This window comes from Ascaphus truei, chromosome 9 (assembly GCF_040206685.1).
Source record: "Ascaphus truei isolate aAscTru1 chromosome 9, aAscTru1.hap1, whole genome shotgun sequence".
Lineage (NCBI taxonomy): Eukaryota > Metazoa > Chordata > Amphibia > Anura > Ascaphidae > Ascaphus > Ascaphus truei.
The window spans coordinates 56,060,086-56,073,909 of NC_134491.1; the positions used below are offsets into that span (position 1 = coordinate 56,060,086).

The 13,824-nt window shown below is 47.5% G+C and overlaps 1 protein-coding gene across 4 annotated transcripts in view; it reads left to right on the forward strand.

Annotated features, from left to right (window-relative positions):
- Positions 1 to 780: 780 nt before the first annotated feature.
- The window catches only part of PPP1R13B (protein phosphatase 1 regulatory subunit 13B), a 66,493-nt gene continuing 53,449 nt past the window's right edge, over positions 781 to 13,824 (forward strand). For 3 of the 4 annotated variants that reach the window (XM_075614961.1, XM_075614967.1, XM_075614970.1), the window contains exon 1: positions 845 to 1,410. In XM_075614961.1, coding sequence (XP_075471076.1) covers positions 1,402 to 1,410 — 9 coding nt within the window. In that variant the 5' untranslated portion in view covers positions 845 to 1,401. Of the gene's footprint in view, positions 804 to 844; positions 1,411 to 13,824 lie in introns of those variants that run through there. The other variant, XM_075614962.1, reaches the window with a different exon arrangement.

Here is a 13,824-nt window from a genome sequence, read left to right on the forward strand (position 1 = left end):
CATAAATGATGATAAAGCTCCATCACATCCCGCAGCACGGAAAAAAAAAACATATTACAGCATCTTAATCTGGCGCAGAGAGATGATTTTTAGGCTGCGTCCCCTCTGGCGCTGACCGCGCTCATGCTTGAGAGCACTGACGTCACCAACTTTAAAGCATGAGCGTCGAGTGTCCTGCCTATTTTACAAGCGCGGGGGGGGGGGTGTTTGCGGGCAAGTTGAGCGTGCTTCAAAGTCAGTTCTTTTTGTCTGCTCAAACGGCAAGCTTGGGTGAGCATGTGCACACCGTGTGAGCGGGGACTTCCCCATAAAGACTGCAATAAGTAAAAGCGAGCGCACAGCACGCTCAGCGCCAGCGGGACGCAACCTAAGTTGGCATGTGGAGGAATTGACCAGTTCAAGGTCACTAAGTGACCAGTCAATGGTAACACTAAACCAGGCTGGATCATCATCCCTCTGCAGGACAGCACTTCATGCTGAGTGTATTCCCATCTCCACCTTTAATAATACTACTCATGCTTCCTGCTCTCTTGTCACAGCACACACTATGTACATACAGTATCGCCCATATTTTCCCTTTCCTACCCCCTCCCAGTGGCAGCATCCCCTGAGTCAGCTGCCCCGCCTCCCTCCCACACATGTCCCTGCACTTCCAGGCACGTGGCCCACAAGGTAAACGGGGAGAACGCCACGCCCCTTTCCACAGCCCCGCCCCCACCTCCGCATTCCGAGCATTCCAGGCGCGTGACGTCACGTGGGATTGACAGCCGCTGAACGTCGCCACAAACGCGGCGGCCATGAAGGTGTGTGAGAGATAGAGGGGGGAGGCAGGGGAAGGGTGGTCGGCCATTGAGAGAGAGGGGCAGGCGCGGATGGCGCACCGCACCTGAGGAGGGAGGTTCGGGTACCGGGAAGGCCGCAGGGCTACGTGACAAATCGAGCCTCGAGGTGGGGGGAGACGGAGGGGGGCTTTCGGAGGCCGTTACCTGTCAGGGAGACCCCGCCCCCTGCCGTGGCTCCGTCCCTACCATCGCTCCGCCTCCTGTCATGGCTCCGCCCCCGCCGGGGGCCGTGTAATTGTGAGCTTCACTCCCCCCCAAGCTCATCCTTCTCCTCTTCCAACCTGTGGCGGCGCCTCTACCTATTCTCCCTGCCGCCAGGAAGGAAGGAAGGAAGGGGAGAGGCTGGGAGAAGAGGGAGGAGGAGGAGAGGAGAGGCCTGCTCCTGAGGTTGGGATCCGCAGCCATTTCGCGGTTGGGTTCCTGAAGCAGATCCCGGAGGCTGAGCGCAGGGTCTGGGAGTGAAACGGTGCGGGGGATAACACCCCACGCAACGGGGATACCTCGTCTGACAGCCGGATCAGGCCTCAATCACCACCAAGACCCCACCCCCACTGCGGAGATGATGCCGGTAAGACGCGGGGAACGGATTGTGTTATATCTATATCTCACACACATGTATTAATATACAGAGATATATATATATCTGTTGTTGCTGTGGTGTGTGTGTGTGTATGTATATGTATGTATATGTATGTATATGTATGTATATGTGTGTGTTTCTCCATGCATTGTGCCTATGTTGCTGTATCTGTGGCAGCAGCTATAGACAATCACACACATACAGAGTGCTGCAGTGAGTGTTGCCCAGTGCTCAATCCTTTCTTTCTTCGGACATTGCAGTGTCAAGTAAATCGTAATCCAGATCTGGATTTATGAGTAGTTTCCTAATTTAAAATTTTAAATAACTTCTATGTGTAGTTTTGTCTTTCCTGTCATTCTCCTGATTTCCCACGTTTCTGATTACACTTTGGTATAATTAAATGTTTGTGTCTACATCTACGGTATATTATTTCATCAATGCACATCAGAAGAGGGCTTAAATTAAGGTGAAGGGTAGCCATTTTTTACACCCCGACGGTTTAGAAGCTGCAAAATCAGAAATCACATTCCCCTTTTAATTTGTAAACACCCCTGTACTGTAATGTATTGTGCCTTTCTCCAGTTGACCTATCAGTATGTACCTTTTTCACTAAAGAGACTCTAACCATAGAGTTGTATTCATGTCATCCAATGTCTGGTTGGCACCTTGGCATGAGTTGTACACTTTAATCTGCTGGCGGCGTTTGTATGGCACTAAAGATAATACTGCAGCCCCTGTTAATGCCACACTGCAGCACTCCAGACTCGCTGCACTGACCTACAAAGACACGAGCAGTGGGGACATTTCTTGTGCTTAAAAACATAAGGGCTTTTTCATTTATTTATTTTCCAAACATTGTCATCTTATGTACGGTAATTATCTATTACATTTATGCTGCTTTGGTTTATGGTGTTAAAGTTTCCTTTTGACTTGTGCTTTTAGGACAGTAGTGTTACCTGGTCCTACACTTTAAAATAAAAGCAAAGGGAAATGTGTTTTTGGTGGTATGATACCTTTTTTTTGATTGGACCAAAAAGTAGTGGATATGTACAAGCTTTCGAACCTCTCAGGGCATCTTCGAGTGGGAGGAATTTAAATGACGCGTGAAGGGTAGCAACCTGAAATTTATGTTGGGGGGGAGGTGCAAAGTTTTTAACTGCCGGCCCTCGTCATGACATCTCTACGCTACGTGATGGTGCATTGTCAGGATGACGCAGTGACAAATGACGCCTCAAAGTTGAGGGGTTGATCTCTTATAGAGGCACCGCTCTCTCCCCGGCAAACGGTTTCATTACTGTGGGGTGGAGCACGGGGCCTCTATAACCGCGAGTAAAATACATGAAATTCTTGGAGGTGTAAATGTACCCTTGCACCCCCCTGGTTGCGCTACTGGAATGGTCCATAATTGTGGGCGTTTGATCATTTTGTAATAAATGGATTTTGGAGAAACGGAGCATCTGGCCAACAGCCCCGTCCACACGTAGGATGCTTCACACTTGACTCTGCTTGTGATCACGTTTGTTACTCTATCTGCCTCTTGGTCGACACTCTCATAGTCTGCTCCTGTCGGGTAACCTAATCAGTGATTCATTATAAAATAGTATGTAATACTGCTTTGTGGAAATTAGAATTTAGCTTCATAAGTTTATACATGTCCCCTGTCCTTTACACCCAATATATTTTCAATCACATGCCAGTGATTTTACTGCTGGTTACCCATCTAAGTAACTCAAAGAGCAAATGGCATTAATGCTCGTTCTTTATTTTTTATTGTTGCCTGGTAATAATATTGGAGTCAGATTTTTAATGTGAGATCTGTAAACAGTAATAAAACGTGCTTGAATTCCATCCATGGCCACTTCAGACATTGTAATCTTGTGAGGATGAGCCCAGTGAAATGATGGTTCATTATAAAGGTTGTCATGTGGTCTAGTCATTTTGGAATTATATATTTCCTGATTGTTTTACATACGAATAAAAGTCTCAAGGCATTGAAGTAATTATATCTGTCCTGTCCAGTACACACACGATTAAACTTTAAACATTCTTGTACAATATTTATTGGTGTTGCATAGGCAGTACCTCCTTGGGAACAAAGTAAACTAATGATAGGGCAAGCTCTATGGGTAAATGTAGATTATTTCCATTGTCTTTAAATTACTGTAATGTATGTACGGTATATCTATATCATTTTTATTTTTTTTCAGTGTTTCTATGCTAACCAAGTTCCTTGGGGACTCTTTACAATCTTTAATGTTTTTCATCATATGACGTCTACAGGTAAAATTGCCACTCCGTTGTTTTTCTAAAAAATATAGGAGAAAAACATAGCACTAACAAATGGAACAATCAAAGAAATTATTCAGAGTGCATTTTTCATAAAAAATATAATTATTTGTGTCATGAAGACACACACAGAAAAAAACAGAGGCATCAACCCCACCAACGCGATTCGCACCGTAGCGCTTTCTCAAGGCACCCATTGTCTTTCTGTTGTAAAGCGTTACAATGCCATTTATGAGTTGACCATATAGAAATTTAGCACTACACATCTGGCAACTGGGAATTTAATTGGCCCAAATCGAAAAGAAAAAAAAACACATTCATTTAAAACGGGGAACAAATGTGAAGTAATAACATTATGGTAAGATTTCATCTTTGTAAGAAAGCTGATTACATTCTCTCTCCCCCCCCTCCTTTTTTTTTTTTTTTAATGACTTCTGATTTGTTTTAGGAAAAAATGGTTGTTTGGCGGTGAATTGTGGCGAAACAGCTGGACTGACGTTTTATTAAACACACAGAAATTTAATGGCACATATGCAAACAGAGAGCCGCCCTAACGCGTTTTGCGCTGTAAGAAAGCGCTTTGTCAAAGAGTATGTTGGAATGTATACATGTAGATAAGTCTATAAAATGTAGCAGCACATTGGTAGTAATATTAGTATGTTTATGCTTGGTGTATTTGTTTTGTTAGCTCGGTGACATTTAAAGGAGGTTTTTCACTTGTTGAGTAAAAATTAGTACATTTTTATTATATTCCGTGGTGTTGAATTTCTTTTCCCCAGTGTCTGTTTAAGAAAAACTATGCAGCCAACATAAGCCAAGCAAAACACAAATGCTAAATCTTGATTGCAAATGTGTGTGTGTGTGTGTGTGTGTGTGTACAAGTAAATAATTGTTAAATTGTCTATCACAAAAGAGATTGGGTAAAAATACTCCAGAGCATTTTGTTCCTCTAGAGGGCAGGGGTTCTTGTGGTCCATGGACCCCTGGGGGTCTGTTGAGCAGGTTCATGAAAACAAAAAAATATATAAATTTTGAGAAATGCATAAAATGGAACCAGAAAATTAAAAAGCTCAGATTTAAGTTCTGCAAACCACTATTGGCAAACACAAAGTGTATCATAGCTTGAGTATATATATATATATATATATATATATATATATATATATATATATATATATATATATATATATATATATATATATATATATATATATATTTTTGCTTATTTGAAACTGATTTTTATGAAAATATATTTGAGTGGGAGGGTCTGTCTGCAAACTCTTGAGGACCTAGGGGTCCGTAGGTTCATCTAGATTTAAGAACCACTGCAATAGAGACATATAAATGTTTTTAAACAAATGACTAATATACTTATCTTATTTGTCTAGAAACTGTGAAAATCACCTATACTTAAGCAGGCTGCTGCCATTCGTTCACTTTGGTTCTTGGTGGAACAGTCCCTTTTTTTTAAAGCAAGGGTACCCACAGTCCTCAAACAAATCTAGAAACTGCCAACAAGATCATCTGCCTTAGTGATTACTATTTCTCTTTTAGTCGTTCCATTGTTCTACAACTGGGTTAAAAGGCTGGCTGTTGGAAACCGCTTGTGGAGCTAGTGCAGTGTTTAACTTTTAAAAAAAATATACATTTTTTTTTTTTTTTAAATTAAGGAACCCTATAATTTATATTGTGAAATTCTGAGGCGCCCCAAACCCTCTCTAATAATGCATATGAGATTAGATGCATTGTAAATGTTTCTGTATTTGGTACAGTTTTCAAATTACCTGAAAATTGTAGGGGAACCCTTTAGGGATGGCAGGGGAACCCGAGGGCTCATAGGAACCCCTGTTGAAAAACATGGAGCTAGTGTATGTACTGTCAAAGTATCATAATTCACTAGGTCACAAAGGCATGTCAACCAGTTTCAAGCTGACTTGTAGAAATACATTAGCAGGGAGTGAACACGTGCCCTCAAAGGCCTCGGTCCCGCTGCGCTCGTTGGCGCGGGTGTCCACACGCGAGTTCCCCACCAGCAGGGGAATCCTCCCGAGCCGGTCCCCCCTGGCGGCACAGCGCACTACACGCTGTGGCGCGTCAGCCGCTATGGGACACAAGAAAATGGTGATCCCTAGCATTGACGCGTCACGTGGTGTGGCTGTAAGCCAATGGGGAGGGGAGGCTTCGGGAGGAGGAGAGGCTGCGGGGAGGAGTGTGGGGGGAAAGCAGCGTGCCTGTCTGTGTGTGTGTCGGAGTGCGTGAGTGCCTGTCTGTGTGTGTGTCTGCGTGCGTGCCTGTCTGTGTGTGTGTGTATGTGTGTGCCTGAGTGCGTGAGTGCCTGCCTCTGTCTGTGTGTGCGTGTGTGTGTGTGTGTGTATATGAGTGCCTGTGTGTGTGTTGCTTACCATCAGCTCCAGCCCGAGTCCGTGGAGGGAAGGGGTGGAGAGTAGCGGGTCCCTCCGCTCAATGTCAAACCTCCCACTCCCGCCCACCTCCCGCTCCGGCTCCCGCTCCCTACAGACCGCATATCGCGGTCTGTGTATGTCAGCGCACCGCCTGTCTGCAGTGCGGGTGCGCTGACTCTGGGAGCGGGGCCTTAGCCTAACACTTGTGATTAACCCTTTTCCTGATGCAGGGGACTTCCAGTGCATCACAAGGCAATGTGCTTGAAATCCTTTGACAGTAAAACTGTTAACATAGTAATATGCAGGACATATGAATCCTTTCTGTTGGCGGGAGTGACTGAATAGTTACGTGAAGAATTAGCTCCTGAAAAAGGCTTAATTGGGAAGCCGAAACGTTGCGCTAGTAAAGACACATTTATTGTACCATTTATTGTACCATTTGGTGTTCCTGTGTTAATTTTTTATTTTACCTAGTACAGTTTAGTACATTAGTAGAAGCACCCGCTCCAATCTTTTGGTGTGTGTGTGTGTGTATAGATTCATATTCCTGTATTAATGAAATTCTTCTCTCTTTTAAGACTGTAAACTCCTCTGTCCCTCCTTACATCTCTGCCATGATACTTTCTGTCTCTGTAAGTTTTCCCTACTTAACACTTAACTGTAAGCTCTTCAAGGGCAGGGACTCCTTTTCCTAAATATCTACTTTTATGTGTGATGCGCTCATTCTAGTGTCCCGTATATTACTGCTGTAATGCGCTCTGTACATGGATGGCGCCATATAGAGATGTATATATCCTCCAACTGTACTTATTTAGCAGGTACAGTACATGATTTTGGGTCCCGTGAGACCAGCTGTACCTATTAAATATATGTGTGTTTTGTGTGTCTCCATGAGTTGGGAGACTTCCATAGAAGTAGCTAGGAAGTGCTTCCATCCAGTAGAAGTAATGGAACCAGTAGTGAACGGACTGTGCAGTCTTCAATCAAGTTTTTCTTGATGTTTAGGATAAAATCAACTTAATTCCTGACTCAATTTCCTATTTGGATTTTTTCTAGAAGAATTCACGATATAGACGTTTTTGCACTCTGCAAATTCATTCCTGTTACCGTAACCATACTTACCAACTGCTGCTTCATCTTTCTGATGGGCCCCAATATTTTTAGTCAATTTTTCCATAATGATCTTGAGGTGACAATTTCCTTTGCTAGTAAGTTGGTTAATTTCATGGTAGAAGTCTTCCACTTCATTGTATGACTTGATGTTGGAGCATACGCTTGGATTATTTGAAGAATGTAACTTTTTTGTCAACTAAATGACTATTCTGGCCAGGGCCGCCAACAAAAATCTTGAGGCCCAGGACAAATGCAAGAAGCAGGGCCCCTCACCGTCTTTTTTTTTTTTTTGCCGCAACTTTTACTTAAATGGCAGTGTTGCGAGACCCATTTTACACCTCGTGAGCCCCCTCTATTTCACTCCCTTTTCCCATGTATTTCTCTCCCCTCCGTCTCAATCCCTGCCCCCCACCTCACATGTATTTCTTTCCCCTACTCCCTCTTTTCCTCACTCCCTCTCCCCCTCTCTCCTCTGCCCTTCCGTCAATTACACCACTCTCACTCAATTCCCTCCCCCTCACGTAATTCCCCCCACCAAATATGCCCAAAAACCCCCCAATGCAAAAAACTTCTCACCCCCCCAAATACATACAAAAAATACACAACACCCAAATATATACAACCTCCCCAAATATATACAACCCCCCATCCTCCCCCCAAATACATATTTAAAAAAACAAAAAAAAAAAAACAGTAGTCCTTGTTTTCCAACGTTTTTACAATGAATGGCATATCCAACACTTTACAATGCAACCCTAAGGCCTTTTTTCGACGCCTGAATGCGTTATCCAACGCTCACCGCCACTGATTAACATGGGACGCGCTTTACAACGGTTTCACTATCCAACGCTACATCCAATGCTCCTTCCAGAACGGATTCCGTAGGATACATATAAAAAAAAAATGCATATATAAAAAGCCCCAAGACATATAAAGAAGCCCCCACTGTCATGGTAGAGGGGGTTTGGCCCGGGATTAAAGGTGTTACACCCCATTTGGCCACCCCCTACTCTCAACTGGGAAGCAAGGGGTTAACTGGACTGTGGTCCAGTAATGTGTTTTTACCTTGCTTCAGCATCCTAATGTATATTCCCCTGTAAAAATGTATTGTTTCTGTTCCAGTGTTTGCACCAACACATACACTGGGATTGATGCGGGAGGCTTAAGGGGTTAATGAGCTGCAGTTTAGGAAAATACAAATGTGTGGTGTCTTTTCAGAAATATCTGGGCTTCAACAGGCTTGATTGAAGTTGGGTGTGAAAAGTACAGAGGGGTTTAGTGTACAGTATGTTAATACTTAATTGGCAGGCCAAGGGTATATTGCTGGTAGAGACAGCTAGGACCAAGGTCTGGGGCATTGGGTGTGAAATATAGCACCTGTGACAAATGTTCGCTACACACAGGCCCAGCTTCAAAGGATTTCTTGACAAGGGGTTATGGGGGCCAGAGGTGCGGTTACGCAAGGAGATATCAGAATGAGTGACCTTATTAAATATAAGAATATTATGAGATGTCCTCGGCTGAACGTGCTAAAAGCTACATGGGTGTATTCGTGGGACTGATTCGCACATAAGGATTACAGACACATGATGTCTCGCCGGTACTAAGAGACAGATATTAAAATCTCTCTTAATTTTAGTATTACACGGTAATATTTAGTCTTATTGGGAGCGTCATGCGTGCCGGAATGTATTAATATGGCTCGCGTGCCAGTAAGTACCACTAAACTGAAGTTATGAAGTTATTTAGATAGGAAAAGCAGTTTTTAAACGTCCTTGGGTGGGAGGAGTTTTACTCTGGGGAAAACTGTCAACCTCACCACTGATTTATGAGAGGGGCTGGGTTTAGGTTGTGTTCAATGGGAAATAATTGTATAAGAACCAGGCTCAGCCTATGGCTATTGTCTTTCATGTCTTGGTGATTTTGAAGATTGCTGTATGAACTGCCAGTCCAGATGTCTGACTGTTTCATCATTCCATCTTAAGTAAGTGTCTGTATTTTGTTTGTTATTTGTATAACTTGTGTGTTCACCTTTTTCAAGGAATAAATGATATTTTATCATATCTAAGCCTCGTTCAATTCAACCCAGGTATTTTTGGTGTATTATTATAGCCTGTCATAAAGTTACCGTCACAGGCTTATAATAAAACTGGTGGCAGCGGCGGGACTGAACTGAACCTGTATTACCGTGTACTGCGGGACTCGGTAATACAGTTGGAACTCGGGTGAATTGCGAGTTCCTAATGCTAAAGATATTGAACACACAGCGTACAACATATAACACAAGTTATGGCACCTCCTCACTGTTCCCCTACTTGTGAGAAGCATTGCCTCCAGAACCAAAGTGCCGGCCATCCGTGTGACTGGATACCGACTGGCACCGAGACCGGAGGAGTGCATCAAGTCGGCGCGGGGACCAGCAGCCGGCAAGGCTGAGAGGCGGCGATCGGTGAGCATGAAACCCGGCAGGCTGAGCAAAGTTCCACAGCTGCAGCCGCTGTAACCATCCAACCGCCCGGAGAGCAGGGAATGGACCTAGCTCCGGGACGGCAGAGACTTGTGGAGGGAGCTCTGGACTCAGCAGCCCCTTACGGGGGGTAGTCCACCGGCGGCGGAGAAGCTCCGGCAGGCGCTGCGGCACTGCCAACAAACGGCCCCAATAATGCCCGGTGCCCGGACCGTGCGCGGTCGGGCGAAGAAGCCCCTCAGGGCCAGCGCTCACGAGCTGCGGAAAAGATGACCCCGTTGGCGACATCCTCCGATGGCTCCCGCCCAGCCCGGGCGACAACCCTTCGCGGGATGTCCCCTGGAGAACCTGGCCGGGCTGCAGCGGCGAAGAGCGGCGGCCATCCATCTGATCCCGGCGGAGAACCGGCGGCGGCGAAGAAGCCGCCACTCCGGCATCCTGCCGGCGGCAATTTTATTTGGGGGGAGGGTGGGGTGTGCGGGAGGTGGGTGTTTCACATTGTTTGGCGGAGTCGGCCATTCCCAGCGATGACCGAAGCCCCACGATCCACGCCGGCGACCCTGTACCACAGCCGGGTGCTGTTGCGGCAGTTACCCGGGGTTCGCCGGCGGCGGCGGAAGAGCCGCGATTCCGGCAAAGTGCCGGAGCCCTTTCTGAGTGGGGGAGGGACAGGGATTGCAGGAGGGGGTTATTTTACCTGGTTTGAATGGAGCCGTGTTACTCCACAAGGACCTGGGACCCTTGTCCTGCACCGTTTTACCTGTACCAAACCCGGGCGCTGTTGCGGCAGCGGCCCGTTGCTGCCCGGCCCAGATGATGCCGGCGGCGGCCACTCCAGTCCCCCTGCAATCGGGACCAGCGAAGGCGGCGGTCTCTGCGGGGACCAGCGTGGTAAGCCAGACCAAGTCGCAGACTGACCCTGACTTACTTTTTCCTATGACTGTACCCTGTTGTTTCACTATAGGGGTGACCGGGGGGTGGCAGGAAGGGCAGCTAGTAGGGCAGCTAGGCTTCCCCATTACCCTGGCGGAGCAGCAAGGGGACTCTCAGTTAAGAGCCCCACTGTTACCTCCAGCCCATAGCAATGCTGCATCAGGGGTTGTGGCAAAGTTAGACCACCCCAGGGTTACCTACCGGCCAGGAGCTAAGGTAGGTGCATCTGCACCAGCAACCCTGAGCTCACCTCCGGTAATGGGAGCACAGCTTCAGGGAGAGAGGCTAGCCCCTTTAGCACCCAGCTCTAGGGTAGGATTGCCTGGGAGAGGGTTGGGTGGGCCAGTGGGTACCGGGGAGGGAAGGCAGCAAGTGAGCCATCCAGATTTCCCCATTACCCTGGCAGAGCCTCAGGGGGTCTCTCGGTTGAGAGCCCCACTGTTGTTGCCTGGCTATGGGCTTGAGGTATCAGTGGCAGTGGTACAGTAGCCCACCCCCAGATTACCTGCCAGCCAGGAGCCAAGGTAGGTGCTTCTGCACCAGTGCCCCTGGGCTCCTCTCCGGTAATGGGGAGGCAGTGTCAGGGAGATGGCCTCACTCAGGTGTCCTTAGGGTCCAGGTTAGGATTAGCTAGGGAGAAGCAGAGTGAGGGAAGGCTGCAGGTAGGTAGCCAGCACCAGGTCTCAGTAGGCGAAGAAGGGCTAGTGGTAGCCGGGGAGGGAAAGCAGCAGGTATGGCAGCTAGAGTTTCCCATTACCCTGGCAGAGCCTCAGGGGGTCTCTCAGATCAGCAACCCCCTGTTGCAGCCTGGCTATGGGCTAGGGGTATCATGGGCAGTGGCAGACTTGTGCCACCCCAGGGATACCTGCCAGCCAAGAGCTAAGGCGGTTGCATCTGGAGAGGTGCCCCTGAGCTCATCCCTGGTAAGGGGGAGACAAGGTCGGGGAGGTAGGTGCACTCGGGTAGTTCCAGTGTCTGGGTTAGGATTGCCTAGGGGGGAGCGGAGTGCAGGGAGGTGAGCAGCAGGAGTCATCAGCAGGGGCTGAGGTGCTGGGCCTAGGGGAGGCTAGGCAGGTAGACACTGTGGAGCAGGGGGAGATAGGTCAGTGGGGTGTCAGGCAGCTGGCAGAAGCTAGGGATGGGCCAGGTAGGCAGGAGTTCCCTTGTGCTGGCTTCCCCGGAGTGACCCCCCCTGACAGATTCCCCAGGGTTCCCAGAGGTGGGGCTGTGGGTAGGTAGGCAGCCAGGAGCAGTAGCCAGGGCTAGGGGGGTACAGCAGAGGGTTCTGTCCCCAGGGCAGCCAAGGGTAGCTACAGGGAGGAAGGGCAGCACAGTGGAGGGGAGAGGAGTGATGCTGGCCGTAGCAGCAGTGGTGGTAGCAGGTGCTTGTTTCCTGGCCTTCAGTGTTGAGAGGGCAGGGGCAAAGCACCTGGGTACCAGGGACCACAGCACAGGATACTGGGAGATTGCCTTGTCCCAGGGGGCACAGGAGAGGGTAGGAATCAGCACCCCAGGTGGTTTCTGGATTCCAGAAGTGATGCCACTCGGGGTGGGGACTGCCCTAGTGCCAGGGAGGAGAGGCAAGGGTATAGCGGAGCAGCTACAGGGGGGCACAGGGCCAGGGCAGGTAGGGTCCCTACAGGATAGTGACATAGCTCTTTCCCAGACTTGGTTGACAGAAAAGCGACGGTCTGTGCTTGATAGCTGGTCTCTCACTGGTGCAGACACATGCCAGTCTCTCGGCAGTATGCAGCCTGGGCTGCAGAGGTGCCCCTTCACAATGGGCTTGGTTCACCAGGCACTAGGTGGGGGGCACAGGGTGGCAAAGGAGGATGCCTGGCAGCCACGTTGGAGTCCTGCTCAGCATCTGGACTTCACTATCCAATGTGGCCAGGACAATGTACGGGACAATGCCGGAGGACAATTTTGCCAGGCCAACCCCTCAGGACTTGAGTGCTTCAAGGATGCCCGTGGTGTCCCAGTGCCAGGGTGGGCAGCTGGGGCACAAGGCACCCATTGAGCAGGGGAGGTGTCATGGTAGAGGGGGTTTGGCCCGGGATTAAAGGCGTTACACCCCATTTGGCCACCCCCTACTCTCACCTGGGAAGCAAAGGGTTAACTGGACTGTGGTCTAGTAATGTGTTTTTACCTTGCTTCAGCATCCTAATGTATATTCCCCTGTAAAAATGTATTGTTTCTGTTCCAGTGTTTGCACCAACACATACACTGGAATTGATGCGGGAGGCTTAAGGGGTTAATGAGCTGCAGTTTAGGAAAATACAAATGTGTGGTGTCTTTTCAGAAATATCTGGGCTTCAACAGGCTTGATTGAAGTTGGGTGTGAAAAGTACAGAGGGGGTTTAGTGTACAGTATGTTAATACCTAATTGGCAGGCCAAGGGTGTATTGCTGGTAGAGACAGCTAGGACCCAGGTCTGGGGCATTGGGTGTGAAATATAGCACCTGTGACAAATGTTCGCTACACACAGTCCCAGCTTCAAAGGATTTCTTGACGAGGGGTTATGGGGGCCAGGGGTGTGGTTACGCAAGGAGATATCAGAATGAGTGACCTTATTCAATATAAGAATATTATGAGATGTCCTCGGCTGAACGTGCTAAAAGCTACATGGGTGTATTCGTGGGACTGATTCGCACATAAGGATTACAGACACATGATGTCTAGCAGGTACTAAGAGACAGATATTAATATCTCTCTTAATTTTAGTATTGCACGGTAATATTTAGTCTTATTGGGAGCGTCATGCGTGCCGGAATGTATTAATATGGCTCGCGTGCCAGTAAGTACCACTAAACTGAAGTTATGAAGTTATTTAGATAGGAAAAGCAGTTTTTAAACGTCCTCGGGTGGGAGGAGTTTTACTCTGGGGAAAACTGTCAACCTCACCACTGATTTATGAGAGGGGCTGGGTTTAGGTTGTGTTCAATGGGAAATAATTGTATAAGAACCAGGCTCAGCCTATGACTATTGTCTTTCGTGTCTTGGTGATTTTGAAGATTGCTGTATGAACTGCCAGTCCAGATGTCTGACTGTTTCATCATTCCATCTTAAGGAAGTGTCTATATTTTGTTTGTTATTTGTATAACTTGTGTGTTCACCTTTTTCAAGGAATAAATTATATTTTATCATATCTAAGCCTCGTTCAGTTCAACCCAGGTATTTTTGGTGTATTATTATAGCCTG